General features: G+C 40.1%; 1 protein-coding gene across 15 annotated transcripts in view; it reads right to left on the bottom strand.

The window, feature by feature from the left end:
* Positions 1-20,319, bottom strand: part of NEDD4L (neural precursor cell expressed, developmentally down-regulated 4-like, E3 ubiquitin protein ligase) — a 288,447-nt gene that overhangs the window by 186,444 nt on the left and 81,684 nt on the right. For 5 of the 15 annotated variants that reach the window (XM_025198473.1, XM_006019096.3, XM_006019097.3 and 2 more), the window contains 2 exons: positions 12,320-12,358; positions 8,779-8,832 (listed from right to left, as the gene is read on the bottom strand). Coding sequence is in view for 8 of the 15 variants with exons in the window: in XM_025198467.1 (XP_025054252.1) it covers positions 3,857-5,032 (1,176 nt within the window). In the remaining 7 variants the exon portion in view is untranslated. Of the gene's footprint in view, positions 1-3,856; positions 5,319-8,778; positions 8,833-12,319; positions 12,359-16,642; positions 16,673-20,319 lie in introns of those variants that run through there. The other 10 variants (XM_025198462.1, XM_025198465.1, XM_025198469.1 and 7 more) reach the window with 6 other exon arrangements.

The following is a 20,319-nucleotide window of genomic DNA, read 5'->3' as shown; positions in this document are numbered from 1 at the left end:
GGGAAAGAGAACAAATAATAGAGAAACTTTCACAATGAAGACCTAGAGTACTTGAACAATTTATTTCTACAGAGCTTGTTAGTGAGTAATGGAAAACAGACATTGTGAACAGGTATTCATTTGAAATTGTAGACAAGTTTTTAGAAAAAAATGTATGCGTCTATTAGGAGTCAATGTCAGATTTTGAGACATTATGTAGAAAGAAGTCTAGCACAGTTCTCTTTTAAAATGAACACTCCTTTATAGTATCTTATTTTCCATACATATATTTTATTTGTCTCTATGTATGGATATCTGTATAGGCACCATGAAGGCATCGTGCTCGAAGTTAGATTGTAGAATGTCGTATTACACACTTTAGGCCCAATCCATTTTCACTGAAGTAAATTAAGGTTTTGCCACAAATTTCAAATGGAATAGGGCAGATTGCTACCACATGCATTGTTTGTATATTAGTTTTAGACCATTGTAGTCTGATTTTGCTTGCATCAGAAATCTGTAGAAATAGAGATTTAAAAAAAATCCAAATAATTAAAAGCCTTAAAAAAACCCCCTAAAAGTAGTAAAAAAGAGAGAGAAAGAAATCCAGGCTCCAAATCTCACACTCAAATCTTTCCCCTCTACAAAAACCAAACAGTTGTTGAGGGAAGCTTAATAATTACTGCTGCTAGCTGGAGCTAACTTAGAACAATATTTAAAATGGAGAAAAAAAAATGAAAGTTCAGCTGTGATAACTGCAGAACTGATTTACAAGATTTGGAGGTGCCATCTCATCTATTTTTACTACAATTTCATATCAGCTACGATGTAATACCACAATGTTTTATTTATCAAATTACACTTTTTGCTTTCAATCTTTCAATTGGAATACTGGATTCTCCAAAACCAGTTGTTCGATACATGAAGTTGTGTAGGTTCAAATACAGCAGCAGTTTGGACATATAGATGTAGAGCAAAATGTACACTACAAACACAATGATATACTGCAAAATCTATTTTTTATATGCAGACACCCACATGCGTACACAAGTGCATGTAAAGTAAGAGGGCAGTCAAGAGAATTTGCCATGAAACTTCCAAATCAAGATTTTAACAGATTGGTTCCTACTCCAAAGCTGGTCACATGCTTTTACTTTACTCAATATTTTATGGTAACTCATAATGAAATACATCCTCCCTGCCCAAAAACACTTCTGACTAAAACAGAAGATATTTGAAAGGTCATAAACACTTGGTAGCAGTAGGACTGCAGACGCCCGCATGAATGTTTTCACTCAAGATAAATAAGGCTGTAGCAGCTGCTGCCTACAGTGCTAGGCCCGTGCCCTATATCAATCAAATACACACAAACTAGCTGAACTGGAAGAGTCTAGAAATGATTTTACCCAAACAGATTTTACCCTCCAGTTTAGTAAAACAAACACTGCAGCAAATACTGGCCCATCATCATGTGACATCCATCAAAACAATTTTTTTAGGAATGAATTAAAAGCAACACCCCAGTGAAAAGCATTTTATTTGTAAACTAAATAAAGAAAATATTCATTCTTAAATTGTTTTCCTTGTCCAGATTTCCTATAGAAACATGCGTAACGAACTGCCTCCCCCTAGGACATTTCTGGGCTCACTAGAAATAATGTCAAGAGAGCATAGTATATTTAAAAGGGGGGGAAAAAATCTTAAGCACTTTAATTTAGGAAACCTGTTTGCAGTGAAGAATTTAAATCCCCTTTGGCCTGAGTGGCTCTGCAACTGCCAAGCAACATGACTGACTAATTAATTTTATGTGGTGGCTAAAATTAGATGCACTTAGAAACAAGTATTATTATTGTCTATAGGCAATCTTAAAATGTGCGTTTTGGGTTATAAATGAATGCTATAGTGAAGGCCAAGTTTAGGAGTACTTTCAGGGGTCCCTTTCTCCATGCTAAGGAAGGTAAGTATTGGGTCAGAGACATCAGAGTAAGAACATCCAAACTGTACAGCTTGGACTCTTCCTCCTGTGTGTCTAAAGCATTTATATATCAGGTTTGTGGTCACTTTCTTCCCCTGTGAATAGCTCGACTGTTATAGGCATAACAGTTTGCTGGACAAAAAACTAGAGGTGATCAATGGAAAATGACAGTTAAGACTTAAGACTGGGTGATCTGGGGTAACAGTATGTTGAAATGCTGTGGAAGCCTCCCTGACAGAGGTTTAGATGGTGTCTCAAAACTCTGGTCAACTCTAGACTAGGGCCTAAACCAAAAGACTGCCTGTGAATTACCCCAAATTTACAAAAAATTACAACCGGATTAATTTGGATTGAGCTTCACAACTCGCCCTTTTTCTCCCAAATTCCTGCACTGAAACATCCTTAAATTTCAAGGAAAATCGGTATCCAAATATGTATGCAGTTCAGGCCTACTATTACAGATTAAAACTTCTGAAAATAAAAAAAGGAAAAACACTAAATGTTTATGTGACAGAATAGTAACATTTTATTTAACATATTGAAGAGCACGTGTGAACTCCTAATGAAAGGAAAACACCAGAGATATTTTCAATAGGAGAATTCAGAATGCAAAATATCCAGAAGCTGCCAGCAAAGACACTAATCAATACATATACAAGGGGTTTTTATCTGGAACACAAATTGAACAGAAGTTTTTGTGTTCTGAATTAGAGCTTTGAGGACAAGTATTCTTGTATTCCTAATGGGTGCTGGAGTGTTAAAAAGATGGCTATCTTGGAATAACTTCCATACTATTTGTTTTTTGCTATAAAACCTGCAGTCATCATATGGCCTTGCTGCATTTAGCAGCTGTCTTTCTCTGCTACGTTTAACTGAAAGAGAGCGTGAAAGAATAAGGCAGTGTACAAGTAATAAAAGGCCAAAATCTGTTCTAGCGAGGCTGTTTTCACAGCTGGAGACAGAATACTTACTATTCTATATACAGCATCATTAAGCTTAGAAACTCAAGTGGGCAGTGTTAAATTGCACTATAAAGCAATTCAAGCAAATGACTCCTCTACCCCCTTCAGGTTTAACCACACTTGGGTTTTTAAAATAATTGTTTAAAATAACATAAAACACAAATTCTCCCTCATTATATGAGAAACAAGCATTATAAGACAATTTTTCACTTTATAATGCAACATCATACCCAAGATGCTGTTAAGAGACACTTATATGCCCAAGATGTACAAAACGAGACGTTACTTAGTGATGTGAAAACCACACTTACAGTAGCCTGATCACATTTCATTAGACACTGAAGGGGTAGAGAGCACAAAACGGCATATGTGAAAAGTTCTTACACCAAAAAAGATGACGTACAAAAGTATTTTTTTGTAATAACGATAACAATTCCAACCCCCTCGTAGTTTGAAAGCAACATTAGTTTCCTTACCAAAACTTACTATGTAATTTCCAAGCCCTAAGCTATTAGTGTATTTTGCTTTCATGTTAAGTCTGTGGGTATGTGTATGTATGTATACATATTATATTCAGAAAGCACTGTAATATTTGTTTAAAAAAAAGGAATTCTTTGCACAGCAAAGACTAGCACGCTGCTAAGGTAATTAAGGAACAGTGACACGGGCTCCCAATCCCGAGTCTCTTCAGCTGACGTCACACTGAGTTAAGCAACATGTGAGCCATTAGGATCTCAACAAAACATTACACTTGTAATCATCACTGGGAGCAAAAGTTATTTTAGGTTAGAAATAAAGATGCTTTACAGACTGTTCCAGAGAAATGTTGAGCCTTCTTGTACTAAATGAGTGAAGATCTTTATCTGAAAATGAAGAAGCTTTTCTAGGTTGTCCTAGAAAATATAGGTTACCAGGGAAGCATATTCAGAGAGGTACTTACTGTGGCCCTGGCCGCTGTAGGACCAGGTGTACCAGGGCTCTCCTGAGCAGGAGCTTGATTTTGTTCTTCAGGACCACGGGTTACAAGAATTCTGAAATGTTGCTGCCTTGTGTTTTGATCTGGTCTGATTTTAAACGTGCATCCCCCTTGTCCTTGAGGAATCCTTTCTACTGAATTGCTTCTAGATATTTCTGACCCATTTCTGCCATTTCCATGAAGTTCTGAATTTGCTCCATCTTCCACAGGGCTAATCTGTTCTGGTCGTGGCTGGACCGGGTAGGAAGTGCTCCTTTCCAGCCGTATCCGTGGATATCTCACCAACCTGTCTCCTTTTGTTCCAGTAAAACCAAAATTGTAATCGCCTCCTATACCCGTACCGCTGGCCTGTGGCTGCTGCAACTGGAGAACAAAGAGCTTTTTTCCTGAATTCGCTGACATATCTGGCAGATGCTGCAAAGACCAGCGCCTCGGTTCAGAGGCAGGAACATTGTGCTGAGCCTCAGACCCAAAGGGCAAAAGTGTTACCTGATGCATATCGGCGCTGGAAGCACGATGCTGAATCCGTACACCACTTATGTTTAAACCTGAAGCTGCTTCACTTGCCTCATCGTCTGGGGCAGTAGATGCAGCGGCGTCACTCTGGTTACTGGAAGGAATTGTACAAAATATTGAATGGTTACAGGAAGCAGCTCCGTTAACCTGTTGCCCTAGTTCTTCAGGCCCCCTGGGCGGTGAATTTTCTGGTGTCACTTCTGGACTGCTTGGCGAGGAAGAACGACTTTCCATGGGTGATGTCAGATTCTCCCTAAAGTCTGAGAATTTACATGGAAGCGTCTCATCTGGAGAATCTGGGGCTCCGCACTCATCAGCATAGCCATTCACCGCTTTGCGCTGAAGGGAAATGTGCATAGATGAGCTCCTTGTTGGGCGCACATCAATACTGTTCAGCAGCTGAGGAATAAACATGGACGTGCTCCTTTTTAAGGTGCCCACTTCTTGTAAATCGCTGCCACCATAATCCGCTCCATGTCGGGAGAAAGGATGAGGACTGTTTCTTCGGGGCAAAGTATGGAATGCCATGAAAAAGTCATCTTCTCTTTCGCGGTCTAGGATCTCCGATTCAGGGGCTGTGTTGCTTCGTCCAGAGCCAAAATGAAACCGCAGCCGATGGGCCATGGTTTTACAGAGAGAGGAAAAGGAGAAGGAAAACAGCAGCAATTCAGGAACTGCCAGAAGTTAAAAACCATAGACATAAACTCCAAGAAAAAGTGTCCCATCTGCCAAACTGTTAGCACTGCAGCACTGATAGCGACAGATAGCAGAAATAGCCCAAGTGGCAAGCAGCATTCCAGGCATGATTGGATAAGAGCAATCAGCGCTCCTACACACTGTCACATAGGGTAGGATGGTTGGAATCACATGACCTGGTTCCCCCTCTCCAATGCAAGCTAGTGATTTTTTTTTTTTTTTTAATACCAGCAAGAGCCTGAAACAGCACCTTCCCAGCTGCTCCTTTTCCATCAGAAAGGAGCGGCCCCAGCGGGAGAGCTCTCACAGCTGACTAAGGCAGCAAACACACTCGGTACTGCTATAAATCTAAACCACATAATATTCACAGGGCACTTTTGTACTCAGCAGAGACAGAGAGAGAGGGGGGTGGGGAAAAGAGAGAGAGAGAGAGAGAGAGACTGTGAGAGTTAACTAGAAAAAAAAAACCACTCTAATTTACTGTTAAAAAGTTTGAGTCAACGTCATACGCAGATAGGCAAGTAGAAAAGGGTTCAGGGAAGAGACAGACTCAGGCTTGATCCGTTTCGGTGGTGTCTGTTCCAACATTAGGCTACCATGGTAGAACATAAATAAATATTAGTGCATGGTTATGCTTTAGATTTTTCCTTGTTCTTAAAATGATTTAAGTAACAAACTATTTTCTCTGGAAAAGGGCACAAGTTCCACGTTGCCACTGTAAACACAGCATAGCCTATGCTACTCAGTACAGCTTATTCGCTACATAAAAACTACAACAAATACAGAAACCTTACATATGACAAGGATTTCACACACAACGCAAGAAGCAGAAATGAGCAAAATGGCAGGAAACAGTTTCTTTTTCAGATTTACCAGGCAGCAAAGATGAGTGAAAACTGGAGACGGGTGTGCATGTAGCTTTGTCCTGATTTCCCTTAAACACCGTACAAAAACACTGCCCAGCGCTGGCAGACTTCCAATGAGAAAGTTAGCAATATTACCACGAGTCTGATTGCCAGCATGGAATACAGTTATGCTTGCTAAGAGCCAAAAGAGCTCAAAGAACAATGAACAGACAGGATACAACCCAAAATTATAACATCCCCTAAAAATCAGCCCTCCAGAATCTCACTGTTTAAAAAAAAAAAAAGGGTGGGGGGAGCAGATTTGAGGGGCCCTGGAGTTTTAATACACTTGTTCATGGTTCGTACAACAACCAATTAAAAAGAATCTTCAAAAAGAAACAAAAGTATCCCCCATTCAGTAGTGCAGAGAGGGAACTTGTTTGAAAACCAAAAGCACTAGTTTTGTCAACAGCTATGAAAACTTGTGGGGGTAGGTCAGCCCCCCACTTAGGCATTAAACCTCTGTTTTCCAACAGATTGCTTTCAAAAACAGAAAATGACCAATTATAAGAGAAATGGAAGCTACTTTAAATGACAAAATAGCCACAGGCCAGGACAATCCTCTATTGTTTTAACTGGACTATGAGCCAACAACAAGAAAAACATGGGTATTTTCTAAGCAGCAACAGTACTGAAGATTGCCTGATGCAATCCCAGGTGCTATTATTATTTTAATACACATTTCAGATGACAAAGAAGGTTTTAGACTATTTGGATGACAAAGACTTTTTGCACTAATGCTTAAAAACTTGTTACCAAATATTTTTGGTTGTGGCAGGGCTGGGTAGCAGGGGCAACCTTCTCCAATCTCACAGTTCTGTGATGGCTATGGTACAAGTTGAACCAAAAAAAGAAAAAAAAACCCTGACAAAATTAGGCTTTATACCAGTTATTTACTCCCAATGTAAACTATAACACAGAAAAATATAAGTGTTTTGGCTCCCAAAATATAGTCATAACATAAAAATCAATCTAAAAAAATTCAGTTCAATGCACCCTCAGCCTAAGGCACATAACTTATCACTATGATAAACTGAACCATAAGTGCTCTTTGTTTTTATATATATATATATATATATATATATTTATTCACATTAGCTCCATCTAAAAAAGCACCCCAAGTTACCAAACGTAATATCTGAAATGTAAGCAAGAGAAAGGTCTCAAATGTCGCTTTGCAGTAACAGTTGAAAAATACCTTTTAAGTGACCGCCACTAAACTATCGCATTCTGGTTTGACTTCAGGAGGCGGTCAGCCAAGTTAGGCAGGCAGAAGGCAGGGCGAGTGGCACTGTGTAGACTAACGAATTAAGTGAGGTATAAGCTTTTGTAAGCAACAACTCCACTGTCAGATGCTGAGAATGGCATCATGTCCAGCCAAATCATAGCATATGATGAAGTAAGCTATTGTTTACAAAAACTTACACCTCTGAATTAGTTTATACTGTGCCACTCTGCCCTGCCTTCTGCCTGGTTTGACTGTGCACAACACTGCCCTCTGCTGCCTGGAATAAGACCCATTCAAAAGGTTATGATGTTGTCCCACCCACTGGTTAGCCTACAAAGACAACTACAGCTAGCCAAATCTAACTAAGAATCTCCTGCAGGTCAAAGGGAGGTGGCCTATGTTTGTATAACAGATGATCCCAATTTCTCTTTTGATTAAATGCACGCCAACAACCACAGAGTCCATATACCTATGTTAGGTTACTTCCTTACAATATTCCCTAGATCTTTCCCCTTAAGAGTCTGTATGTATATTCTATCTTGCACTACAGTTGATGGAGAGCTAGGGAAGAAAAAAGAAACTGCTTTTCTAGGAATGATCTGTTTTGATGTTAAAGATCTCATAAAGTAATAAAAACATATTCCAACTACCTAGCAAAACTTATTTCCCCTCCCACTCATCCCAATATAGTACACACATTTTGCTGAAACACAATGTACTTATCCTAATCAGAGCAAAATTAACATTTTATGTAATAACACAGGAGAGTGGTGCTAAAAGTGTTGGATTTTATTTTAGTAGTTTACAAAGTATAATATGGCACCAATCTCTTCTACTTTCCCCAGAACCAAAGCATAAAGATTTTTGCACAGATACCTATTAAAGGGAGACAGCTATTTAATCTTATCAAAACGAGCAGCTCATAAGGCTTGGAAGGCTAGAATTTTCATTATAACTTCCCCATTGCAAAAGATGACCTTGGTACAGGAAAAGAAATTTGAATATTGGTGCTGTAAAACAGACTGATGTCCCGGTTTATGTGCGTCATTTTATGTTCCTTGGTGTAGCTGCTGACATATCCCAGATAATACGAACTTTTTAATTAGAACAGGGGTCAGCAACCTCCTCAAGAGATTTTGTTTAGCCTGCAAAGCCAAGACATCAGGGAGAATCAGGAGTAATTTGGTGTTGGTAAATAAGAAGTGGTGGCAGCTGCTGGGTCAGAAGCAGCACCTTCTTTTCCCTACTCCCCCCATGAACAGAGCTCTGTCAATTTGGTATGCCACTCCTAAAAAGTAGCCAACCCCTGAATTAGGATATGTCAAAGTATCCAAGAATTTAAAGAAGCTGCATGACATCTGTGCATGGGCGACTGGTAACACCTGAGTCAGAGTGGGGGAGGCACATGCCCCCCACAGTGGCCAGTCAGTCACTGGGGGGGTCCCCACAGCCAATCTCACCAACCGGGAAGCCAGTGGCACTCCTGTGCTCCACTTTGTGTTTAATAAAAATACAAAGAGCAGTACAAGGACTATACTCACCAATCTGTTTTCATCAAACACTTCAAACAGGAGTCGATGATTGGTTGGGTTTACCTATCAGAAAATACAAACAGTGTTACTTTACATTCATTACTTTTATGGTGACATAAGCCATTTATTGCAGTTTGTTAAATAACTAAACCACAACCATAAGGATGAGAGGCCAACAAGCTTTGTGCCCAGCTCCAATTACACTTAATGTGCAAGTGCAAGAACGCTTCATGCCTAAATGTGCAGCAAACATTCTATGTTTCAATATTATATTTCTATATACAGCAATTAATAGAGCATACTATATGCTACATTCCTGTTCCGGCAGAAAACTCCAAAGGAGAGAGATGTGGCTACTGCATACCAAGAGAGCTATCCTACCAGGCATAGGAGGCTCCATGGTTACTGGTCCATGAAAGTCCCTAGATGGCCAGACTGATGGGACTCTGGGGACTTCATTAGTACTGCAGCTGCAAATCCTAACAGGTGATGCACCAAACAGATTTTTAAGAGGCTGTTTCTCTTTTGGCCTGGATTCTGAGATTTTTCATTCAGAAATATACTGTCTTTCTATTATTTACCCTCTGTTCATCTGTCTATATGTGGTGACTATTCACCACAAGGAACACTTTGTAAAACTGAATTAAAGTTAGACCACACACACTGTGCATTTTCAGAAAACTTTCCCAATACTGTAGCCAAGGAACAAATACTCCTCTGAATATAGTGGGCTATTCCCAATATTCTACTTGAGGCAACACAAAGAAGATAATCCACACTGGGCAGACATCTGTGAGATTGAGGGGAAATTCCAAATTTAACTATATTGAGCAGTTTGAGCCACCTTGTGCATGAATTCATTGTGTTTATTTCTGACCAGGAGTTTAACATGTTTGTGTAGTACCTGTTCTGCTGTTAAAGCAACAAGACTTCCAGTAGTCTGGATCATTACAGAGTCCTAAACTGACCAAGGGCAAGCCAGAGAATATCAGTGAAATCATAAATGCAAGCATATATAGCCAGTTCCTACAAGTCCTGAACATGTGGCTTTTCCACTGGAGGGGGAACATCCAGGTATGTGAGCACTGTGCCTTATGATCTGCCCTCCAATGCCCCACCTTTTTATAAAAAGACAATGTAGGAAAAAATGGAGTTACATGTACCAGAGCTCAGTTTCCTGAATCACCTCCCCAGTGTGGAACCAAATCTAAATATACGTGATGGATAAACATTGCATTAAGCTTTGGGTTCATTGAGCAACAGGTTTCATCTAATTTTTTCCTGTAAAATCTTAAGTGGAGACAAGGGTACGGGTGCTTTTACCACTGGGCAGTGAAGCATGGTCAGCAGTATGCCTCCAAGTGACTGGTTCATCTTGTAGTAAAGGTGCAAAGCCTCATCTCCATTATCCTCCAGCCAGATTGCTAACTGGCCACCTTTTCTTTGGCGGCCAGTGAAGAGATACAAAATTGCTCCTTCTTCCCCTACCTCCAGGAGGTCTCTTCTAGGACAGAATTCAGATTGTTCTGGGACCTTGATTTCTGTATTTAAATCTTTAAATTTAAAAGAGATAGATAGATAGATAGATAGATAGATAGATAGATAGATAGATAGATAGATAGATAGATAGATAGAAATTCTCTGGGTTTACCATGTTTTGGGTTTTAATAAATTTAAGTTACGCATCTATATGCTAAACTTATGTTTAGCAAATTATATTCACTGGGAATAAATGCTAACGATGCAATGGTGGGCACCTACTTGATTTAAACTTTTTTCATTTTTACGGCTTGTTGTGTGTCAAAAAGAAACTACCATTTTCCTTATATCCTTTTATGGAGAAGCCCAATAATCACCAATACCTAAACAGAAATGCCAAACTTTATAAGTGAAAATGTAACATAACCAGACAAATTCAGGTAACAAGAACTCTGAATGCATCAAATCCTGTTGCGACTGGAATGGGTAAAGCTGGGGTGAGTCGCACTCAGCTCCTAGTAGCAAGAAAATTCCTAGGAATTCAGCATTATTCACACAAACAGGTTTAAGTCTGTTTTTCCCCTGAGTACATAATGGCTACTAACAGACGTGGAGGGAGATAAAAAAGGTACACACTTTACCAGAAGCAGCAGCGCATTACTTCCATTTGACTCCACCGCATCTGTGTAGATCGGGCTCTTCAGCAAGGTTTTTTGGCCATTTCATTTAAAGCTGACTCAATCAGCTATTAGATAAAAGTGCCAAAAAAGCCCCAGTGAAGCGACCGATCTGTACAGATCCTGGGCAAGCCAGGTCCAACTAACGTGCTGCCTCTTCTGGGCACATGCTGGACTCGGCAGAGGAGTGCATCGAGTTTAAATTAAAGCTCTGCTGTTTTGTTTTTTATGTCTGCAAGCAATCTATAGGATGAGAAACAGCTAATGCTGTAAAGATAATTTTAGAGATTTAAAAACAAATCTATTAAAAGTTCACTGGTGCAGTCTCAAAAAAAACCTATTTTGAAATGGAAACTCACTTTAAAGCATTTCTTATCTCCCAGATTAGATATTAACATATATTCCTTAGTAACTATTTAAGTTACCAAATTAGCACAATGGTCAATGGCTAGAACTGTACAAAAAACATGCTGCAGGATACTCCAGTTTTAACAATTCACAATGCCATGCTTGTGCCTGTTCTCAAACAGCTGTTGTTAAAGATTAAACTGCTGAAATTTTACCTAACCTACTTTTGTGAAGGGAAAAAGAGACTACAACTGCCCAGAAATCAACTCCACCCAGAAAAATCTTTGTAGCATCTGAGGATCAGAAATGTTTTTTGCTCTCACTCATTTGGATTCCATAAATATATGAAGTGCAATTTGGAGCAGTTACTATTTTAATTCTATTATTTAAAATATATATATAAAATGCCAGTTATTACTTGTAACAGAAAACACAACGTTTTAGGTTCAGTTCTATCAACTTTAACATGACCTGATGTTAATTTAATTAGTTACAACGAAAATAATATTTATATTTTTCCTTTGCCCTTATGCCATAGGCCAAAATTCACTCGTTCAATTGTCCTCCTTTACTTCTAATTTGTTTGGGGGATTTTTGTCGTTCCAGCTCAACTTTCAGGATCTTTAAGCATAAAATAGCTATATAGATTCTTTCATTAAAATTATGCTGTGCTATGACACATTAGGAAATATTTTCCTTATTTGCCATTACATTGACCATTTAATACCACAGCAAACACTGTATACTAAAAACTGTATTTTAGTGAAGAGTTTTCTATCCTTTATATGCATCAACTCAAAGCCTGCATAAAATGAAGCGTTATTAAATTGTGCAACCACCCATTTGTATGCTAAACCATATGTTAATATCTCACTTTCTATTCTGTTTTTAAGAAAAAGAGATTAGGTGGTAATGTTATCTAGTCAAGTGATTTTTTATACTCTGAAATAAACCAATTAACATGTCCTCCCCACCCACTCCAATGTTTAATTACACTGAGAGATAAGCTCTCTATTATTAGTTATCACAAATAAAGGGAAACTTACTCTAAAATAAAATTCTTCATTCCATTTGGGATTCAGTGTCTGTAAAAGAAAATAGTTTTATTTTACCAAAAATATTTTTACAATCTTAAAATGTTAGTTCATCCAGGCTGCTGGTCTATCTGAAGTCATTTAAATGTGCATGTATGCTATACTATTAGGTAAAAGTGATAGGGGAAAAAAAGCCCAATCAGTTTCACTGTAAAACCAAAGAACAGAAACATTTATCTTAAATGATTCAAAAACTTCACCACAGAGCAAACCAACCATAGGAGGGGATTTGAGCCAGATGAACCAAAAATAGATGTTCACTATAAATAGGATTCTATCAGTAGAAGGCAAATCATTGAGGACTTCTGCAAAGATAGCATCATGAAAGCCAGAAAACATTTCATTCTTGACATTCATTTGTTTTAAATAATCATTTTATTTACTTGTTTTTAACTATAAGGATGAATTTATTTTGCTAAAGAAAATTATATATTAGGTTGCAGAAAAAAAGCAAAAGCTCTGTTCTTTGAACTAGTATAGTGGGATCCTTTTCTCCTGTTTCCGTAGTAAACAAACACTACAAAGCACTGTAATTTTGTTTTAAAAATTGTGTAGGACATTCATGTAGCCTACAACCTTAAAAAAAGCCAACCAGAAGATCATCAAGTTGAACATACTAGTAAATGCAAATACAAGCAAGTCACAGTTCAAATTTTAAAAGATAATATGTGGATGTATCCACTCAACTTATTTTAATGTTAAATCCCACTCCCTCCCTCCCTTCCACACATGCACCCCTGCCCCTGCTTTGTAGGTGCTGAAATAAAGACTTTATCAGCCCTGTTCCATAGAGTACAGAGTGGAAGAGGGAAAATTAATTCTCCAAACCAGCAAAAAACTTGCAACTATATAAACTGAGGTCAATATATTTTTGGGTCTGTAACCATGTGCTATCCTTAAATACAGGCTCAGTACCAAGTATAAAGCTCTCTTAATCTTATTTCTTGAAACAAAAAAAAACAAAAAAAATTTCTTTATTGTCATAAGGAGTTTTTAAATTAACCAAGTGAAGTAATATCTTATACTTTAATTCAATCGTGTGTCTGTTTGCCTGTCTAGAAGGCAATAACTTTCGAATGCTTCATCCAATATATTCTACAAATTAGGGATGTAAATATCATTAAAAAATTATCTGTTTAACCTCCTCTAATGATATTGGGTAAATGGTTAACCGATAACACATACCTAGTTCTGGCCGGGGCGCGCAGAGCCAGGGGCGTGCACCTGCCCACCTCACCCCACCACAGGGAAAGGGCTGTAGCCGCCTGCCCAGAGCAGTGTGGGGAGCCAGGGGCTACACACAAACCCCATCGGACATGGCTGCTGCTAGGAGCCACCTTTGACAGGAGAAGCAGCCCTGCCAGACAACACAGCCCTCAAAGCCGTGGGCAGCAGGAGCAAGTGAGGGGTCTTCCCAGCTAGCTGCAGCCACCAGCACACTGGGAGAGAGGGAACAGACTAGCTATGGGTACTAATCCCTGCCTCGCTCCTCCCTCCTGCCTGACCGACGTCTTCTGGTTCCTGCCAGGAACACCATGAGGCTTCCCTTCCCCCTTCACTGCCAGACTGCACCCCACCCTTTTATAAAAAATAACTGGCAAGCTATACCTGGTTATCACTGAGATTATCAGTCACATAATTAATCATTTAATCATTCATATCCCTAAAACAATTTCAGGGAACATTCTAGGCATCAGTGGACAGAACCTACTTATTTTGGTGAAGAGACCCATCTTCTCACGTAAAGGGGAAAAATATCAAACATGCACAAAGGCCCTGTCTCCTAGTTAGCAGACCCGAAACCTTCAACTACTTCCCACTGTCTACAGGTCAAAGAAGTGGTGGTCCTGGGGTCGTTACCTTGCACCAGACGTTAAAATCAGATGGGAAATGAATCTTCAGACATACACATTAAAAGAGGAGACAAGGAAAGAAGTGGGTCTACTACAAAGTAAAAACAGAGGACTGTTGAAAGTTCTCCTACATATGGTTTAGCAACTGAATGGATGCTGTGCCTCAGTTTTCTATATGGGGGAGTTGGGAGAAGAGGGGTTGATGGTGAACATGGGGCAAAGCGATATGCCTAATGGGAAACACAGAATGCAAATGGTGATGAAGCCACACTCCAAGAGTGTAATGCTCTCAAACCAGGGGAGTAAATAATTTCCATCCCAGAATTCTGAAGAGACTGACATACAACACAAAAGATCCATTAGCAAGGATTTCTAATAAATCTATTAAGTCAGGGCTAGATCCATACGATTGGAAATGCTGAGCCTACATTTCAGAAAGGAAGGGATGATCCAGACAATGGCAGGCCAATTACCTACCCTGCAATAGTAAGGAAGGCTTTGGAACAATTTCTGAAAGAAAAAGTAAAGACATAAAGGTAAAATGGGATACAATGTAACACAGGCTTATCAAAGGTAGATCAGATCATGCCAGACTAGACATGGAGAAGATCTAGGTGGGGTACACTGGCGCAGCCACATCCCCCTTCTGCCATCACCACAGTTGCTGTCCTGGGTGCAGGGGAAGCCCCAGAGCCACTCTTGCCCTGCTCTAGCTGCAGGCTATGGGGAGCACCTGCACAGGGTGCCAGGCTCCAGTGAGAACAGCAGCAGTAGTGAATGGGTTTCCTCTTCCTGCACCTGCTCCCTGCCACTCCACTACCATTATCACCACTGGCCAGGAAGAGGTACTGGTAGAAGTAACCCACCCCTGCCCTACAGCTGTCTTCAGCTGACATGGCACCCTACACAGTCACTCCCTACAGCTCCTGGCTGGATCCGTGTAGGAGGAGCTCTGGGCCTCCCCACAATGACCAAGTCCTCTGGGGAACGGTGACAGAGGATGGGCACCCACTTAGTGCTCTTGCTCGCAACCTAGCTCCTTACTGTACCCCTCAGTGGCCTGGTGCTCCAGCCACATCTCGCCCCCATCCGCTATGGTCTGAGGGGCAGTGTATCACACCCCACTATAGGAAATCCTAGATCCGCCCATGGAGTTGGCTATTGTTTCTTTGGCAGACTAACTAATTTTCTAAACAAAGGATATGTGGCAGTTCCCATCTGTCTGGACTTCAGTAAATCATGTGATATGGTGCCAGTAGTAAAAACTGTTAGTTAAGCAAAAGAAGACGAGGATTAGCACAAGAATTGTAGAATTGGTAAGTACCGACTAAAGGGGAGATGGCAATAGAAGAGGAAATGTCAGGGTGGTTTCTAGTGGCATCCTTCAAGGATTGGTTTTCCAACCAATCTTGCTTAGTGCTTTCATCAACCACCTTGACACACAAAAAGAGATGTATGACAATGAAGTTTGCTTATGACATTATGTTGGGAGGCATCATCAATACAGAAAAGGATTGGATTATCATAATGGAAGAACAGAATGACCTTAATGACTTAAGTATTAGATACAGGATGAAATCCAATAGTGTAAAATGCAAGTGAACAAGAACTTCTGCTACAAACTAGACCTCCTCAGCTGGAAATGAGTGTACCTGACAATCAAAGAATAATTATGAGCCACCACTGTGAGACGGATGAAAGAGGCGAATGCAATTGCAGGATATTTTTACTGTTATTATTTCTCTATTCTCAAGCAAAGATTTTATGCAAGCATCCTCCATCTTCCTCAGCTTTTCTCAGGCTTTTTTTTACCTATCAGCCTCTTGTGCCAGGCATCTGTCACCAAGCGCAGCTTATTAATCTTTTGTCCAATGCAGAGAAGTAAGATTTCCTGTTTCTTGTCAGTCACACCACAAAATGTTAACTTCCAACTGATGTTTTCATTTCAAGCTCTGTCCCTTTAAGTCTTCTATAGCTCAAAGACATCACATACTGAACACATGAAAGCATTGAGCCTGCTCTCTCTACTGTTCATTGTAGGATGTGCCATTGTTCAACAAGGATCAGTCAGAAAGTAAATACCTCCAATTTTTTAGTCACCAAATATTATTGAAAAAATATTAAGTTTACATAGAAGATATGTACATCATCGCTGAACATGCAACTATTTTTAAAGTGTCCTTCTCCATCAAAGGCCTTTTTCCACTGGCGAATAAGGCCACATATTCCAAGGTTGTATAAGGATTAGCAAAAATAACATCTACTTTCTGTTTCCCCAGCAAGCCGTTGACATGGAGGGTGTTCCTGTTGCTGACTTCTTTCTGTTGCTGACTTCTTTCTATGTCAAGACGGTGAAGAAACATGCAAAGCACATGTCCAAACAAAAACATGTCTGGTGCTACTTCTACACAGCAACACTCACCTACACACCAGCTTGTGCACCACAGAGGAAATCTCATCATTCGGATGGACAGTGCTGCCCCTTCTTCCCTACAGCCCAGAGAATGAAGGACAGATTTTTAAGGGTGGCATGTTTAGGATGACAGTGAAGCATTGCTGGTTTTGTGACAGTGCCTGCACAAGGAAAACATCAGGATACACACCCTTGTTCCCCAGTAGAAAAGGCCTCTGGCAAGGAGATACTACACTGGAAAACAGCTGTGTGGTCAGCAATGCTGTACACAGTTTTTGTGCAAGTTTAATATTTTTTCAATAATATTTGGCTGAGAAAAAAAATAGGGCCTATGTCTTTCTGACAGACCCTCATATATAAGTTGGGCTTTCAGGCTCAGTTGCATATATTCAGGCATTCTGTATTCTAGATTCTTCCAATACTCTCCAATCTGGACCGTGCTTTATGTAAGCCAACAGCTAAATTACACAAACTAGTAAATCTGGTTCACTGAACCCTATTAATCTGTTTGTGCAGTTTCCCTGTGGCATACCGACTGATTTATATAACTCTCATCTTAAGTCATGCTCATCTACAGCCCACACCTGCTTAATTGATCAGGTTCCTCTCTACCTTCTGTTCAGGGTCTACTGCCATGACTTCTGTATATAGAATCTCATCTATTCTCATCAGAATCTTTCTGCTGACTTAGTCCATCAATATGCAAGGTACTTTCAATAGAGGTAATAAGTATTAAATCGCAAACCACCTTAGTAAGGCCTCACCTGGAAAACTCTGTACAATTTTGGTAACCCATGTTTTCAAAAAATTAATTTGGACTGGAATTGGTTCAGAGGAGACTACTAAGATAATCAGGGGAAAGGAGAGGACACTATGAGAGTAGACAGGAAATGGAGGCACACATGGAGACCTTCTAGCATTTGGTAATACAACAGGGGGTAAAGGGCACAATGGAAAGATGGGGAAATGGGGTACCTTGGTAGGGGAAAAGTGACTGAGTGGCACTGAGCCAGCACTGGGGAAGAACTAAGGCAAAGATATGGAGGGTGCAGAGAATGAAAAGGACATTCTTGGCAACCGTAGGAAGGGGATATGAAGTAGCACATATCTACACTCCCCACCTCCAGATGCAGGGGGATGAATGGGGGGCATTGGTATGGGTGGATGGAGACATGGATACATATAGAGCACCTGACATAATGAGGAAAGAGAAAATAGGGACCCAAAAAGGCCCTGGCACAGGAGTGGGGAGGCTGCAGTGAGTCCCTGAGACACTGTGAAAGAGGGTGGTGGTCTGGGAGGTTTTGCGGGTAGAGGAGATAGCATTGTGCACAACACACTGTGCCTAGAGAAACAGTAAAGGGCACAGCCCTCTATTGGTCCAGGCAGGATTCCTATTAGGAAGTCAGGAGTCGTATAAAATCAGAGATAATCTACAGCTCACTGAAGATCAAACAATGATAAAAGTAGATGTAAATTAAATTCCACATTAAAGGCCACCTCAAGCATGTGTCAAGTAGAGAGGTATTAAAGTGGATTTAGGAGAAGGCTAAATGTCAATTAGCAAGCACAACTATGTTTAGTTTTGGCAGCACACAGCCTATCCACTCTAAACCTTCACAATGGAAAGTACAAAGTTATGGGGAAATATTTGTGCTACCTCATACTGGTGCTCTAAGTAACAAATGAGGTGAAAAACAGAAAGAACACAATGGCTCCCTAGCACCTCCAGGTATCTGCCAGTTACTTGTAACCACTCCACTACTTTAAAACTGAAGAGCAATTACAGACCTACAGCACACTTTACTTTGCCTCTCCACTGATCTGTTGTGAAGATCTAGTACTGCAAACAGCTCCATGGGAAGAACTACTGCACCTGGGGGGGAACCCGATTGATCTCACCAAGGTTCCTCGTAGCCAAAAAGGATCGCCTGCCTGGTACTGGGGCATGACTCAGGCATTACTCATGCACACATACACCTATGACTCATTATTGTATGTGTACACCCACACAGACTGTGCATCATATTGATCATGAGTAGTCCACATTCTTCCTTACAAAGGAAACAGCCTTTTGCCCTCCTCAGACACTTGCTTATGGGAAAACCATGCCAGCTGTAAAGGCACAACTTGTCATATAAAAAGTCTAGAATACTTATTCCAATACTTTAAAATACTTTCTTACAGTTTTGCTTAAACCAGACATGCATTCAGTGTGCAGTTGATCATTTCTAGCAATGGAGAATTTCCAATGCTAGAAATAATCACAGGAGAGGGAGCAGTATAGATGTTCAGCCTGAAACCACTCCCTTTCCACTGCCCCTTGCACCTTCCAGAGTGATCCCAGTCAGAGGAAAGTGTGGGGAGCAGCAGCTGCTCCAGTCCTCCTGTTTCCATGGGGACTGTAGCAGTGTGGCAAAGGCCCACCCACTCCTCACACTGGGGAACCCAATACAAGGAGATGGTTGGGAGCAGCAAGCTGCTGCTACACCTCTCCCCTATCTGTCTAAATGACCATTCATCCTGTCGCCCTCTCCACACACCCTCTCCAGACCAGCATAACGCTAGTTTCTGGAAAGCATGAAAGCCTTTCTCTGCTACTAAACTCCTCCTGAGTGGTGAAATGTACAAGCGCTCATTCTCCCAAGAGAAAACTCCACCCAGGAGTGACCTCTACCAGGTGGAAAATGGATTATTTTGCTCCTAAAACAGCCATTTTTATGCTGAGAGAAACAGTTTTTATGCCCATACACCCGTGTGGTTTCTTCCAGGAAAGCTACAATTCTCCCAGGAGAAACATAACACCTGTAAATGGACACAAGCTAACCCATAAAGCTTTACTTTTCCCTTAAAATGAATATATACATGAAGGTTATACCAGTATAACTACATCTCCATATAGACTTTAAGCTATTTTAATAAGACTCACATAGGTAGCTAAAACTTCAGTCACATATATGTTTTCTACCACTGAAGTTAAAAAGAGAATAGTACATTCTGTTAAAAAAAAAGTGACAGAAAGATGACACCATCATGCATCCTCCTTATGAAAACTGAACCCTCCATTATCAAAAGAAAACCTCCCACAAACCTGTATGGATTTGGCAATTAATCTCAAAACTATTTAAAGAACTAACACTTTGTGCTGTTACTATAGCAATAAAGTAGGTAGACCTATCGGAAAGCCATGAATATTTTGCTCAAAGAAACTTCAGCACAATTAAGATAAATTTTGACAAGGTCTACAATTAAATTAAAAGAGCCCAAACACACATTATAAAAGCTGAAAACGCAAGTTAAAACACATTTCATTTAAAAAAAACAAACACATTGGTATGAATAGTAAACACCTGGGATAGTTAAAACTGGACCACATTATTTTTTACTTTTCACTATTCATATGCTGAGTCCCTGGCACAGAAAAAAAGCTCTATCCAGGTGAGTCCCAGAATGTAAGTGGAGCACATTTTAGTATCAGGTACTCTACTTACTCTCCTCCACAAAAGCTACTTTGTTCTGCTGTGTCTTTCTCCTGTCCCCAAACTGTGCTGTGCTGCACTGAACCAAAACATGGACAGGCTTGGATTTAACACAGAAAACTGTTTTCCCCCAAGTTCTAATCAGCTCTTTTTAACTCTCTTTAATGGAAACAGCTTTATTTGGAGGAGGTAAATTTGGGGGGGGGG

The sequence above is a fragment of the Alligator sinensis genome, unplaced genomic scaffold (genome assembly GCF_000455745.1).
Source record: "Alligator sinensis unplaced genomic scaffold, ASM45574v1 scaffold347_1, whole genome shotgun sequence".
In the NCBI taxonomy this organism is placed as follows: Eukaryota; Metazoa; Chordata; order Crocodylia; family Alligatoridae; genus Alligator; species Alligator sinensis.
The sequence above is the reverse complement of the archived record's forward strand: the minus strand, read 5'-3'. Positions and strand labels throughout refer to the sequence as shown.